Genomic DNA, 1168 nt, shown 5'->3' on the forward strand with positions numbered 1-1168 from the left:
TCCTTCAGAATGGACTGGTTGGATCTCCTTGCAGTCCAAGGGACTCTCAAGAGTCTTCTCCAACACCACAGTTCAAAAGCATCAATTCTTCGGCGCTCAGCCTTCTTCACAGTCCAACTCTCACATCCATACATGACCACAGGAAAAACCATAGCCTTGACTAGACGAACCTTTGTCGGCAAAGTAATGTCTCTGCTTTTGAATATACTACCTAGGTTGGTCATAACTTTCTTTCCAAGGAGTAAGCGTCTTTTAATTTCATGGCTGCAGTCACCATCAGTAGTGATTTTGGAGCCCAGAAAAATAGTCTGACACTGTTTCCACTGTTTTCCCATCTATTTCCCATGAAGTGGTGGGACCGGATGCGATGATCTTTGTTTTCTCGCCCTATGTCATTTAATTCTGCCACCAGACCCCTTGCCACTCAATTTTTAGAAAAAGGCTCAAAAACATCCCTGGTGGCTCAGATGGTAAAGAATCTGCCTGCAATGCAGGAGACCCAGGTTCAATCCCTGTGGGGAAGATCCCTTGGAGAAGGAAATGGAAACCCACTCCAGTATTCTTGCCTGAAGAATCCCATGGACAGAGGAGCCTGGCGGGCTATAGTCCATGGGGTCACAAAGAGATGCCCCATGTCATTTTTCTCTTTTTTCTAGCCTTATGTCATTTAACTCTGCCATCAGGCCCCTTGCCACCCAATTTTTAGAAAAAAAACAAAGGCTCAGAGAGATGGCAACTTTTGTCCGAGATCATGCTCTGCCCCTCTACTCCTGGCATTCCCACAGCAAGGCCGTCTCCTGGTTTGAGTCACTCTGCAGGCCTACTATGTGCCCCAGGACACCACGAAACAGGGTGTGAACCAGCACACACACCTTGTGAGGCAGCTTGAAGAACCAGCAGCCAGGGATATCCACGTCGTCGTAGGGTCCGTTGCCATGGTGATAAGCTGGCTGGCTGGCTTTGGGGCCACCAGCAGCAGTCTGTGGGGGCCACACACCTAGATCAGGCCCTGCTCCAGCACCTGCATTCAGCGAGGGCCATGGGGTAGGGGTGGGAATAAGGGCCTGAAATGGCATGCAGCTGGGAAAAGACAGGATGGCCATGCGGTCTCAGGCTCCCTCTCTGGCCTCCAACAAGGGTGGGGCTGCCTAAGGGCATGGTGGTCATC

The 1168-nt window shown here is 50.7% G+C and overlaps 1 protein-coding gene across 1 annotated transcript in view; it reads right to left on the reverse strand.

Moving 5' to 3' along the window:
- Nucleotides 1–1168, reverse strand: part of POLG (polymerase (DNA directed), gamma) — an 18241-nt gene that overhangs the window by 6286 nt on the left and 10787 nt on the right. Inside the window, 1 exon segment of the mRNA XM_010841133.1 lies at nt 873–980. Within this exon segment, the coding sequence (XP_010839435.1) occupies nt 873–980 (108 nt within the window).

The sequence above is a fragment of the Bison bison genome, unplaced genomic scaffold (assembly GCF_000754665.1).
Source record: "Bison bison bison isolate TAMUID 2011002044 unplaced genomic scaffold, Bison_UMD1.0 scf7180017864155, whole genome shotgun sequence".
Lineage (NCBI taxonomy): Eukaryota > Metazoa > Chordata > Mammalia > Artiodactyla > Bovidae > Bison > Bison bison.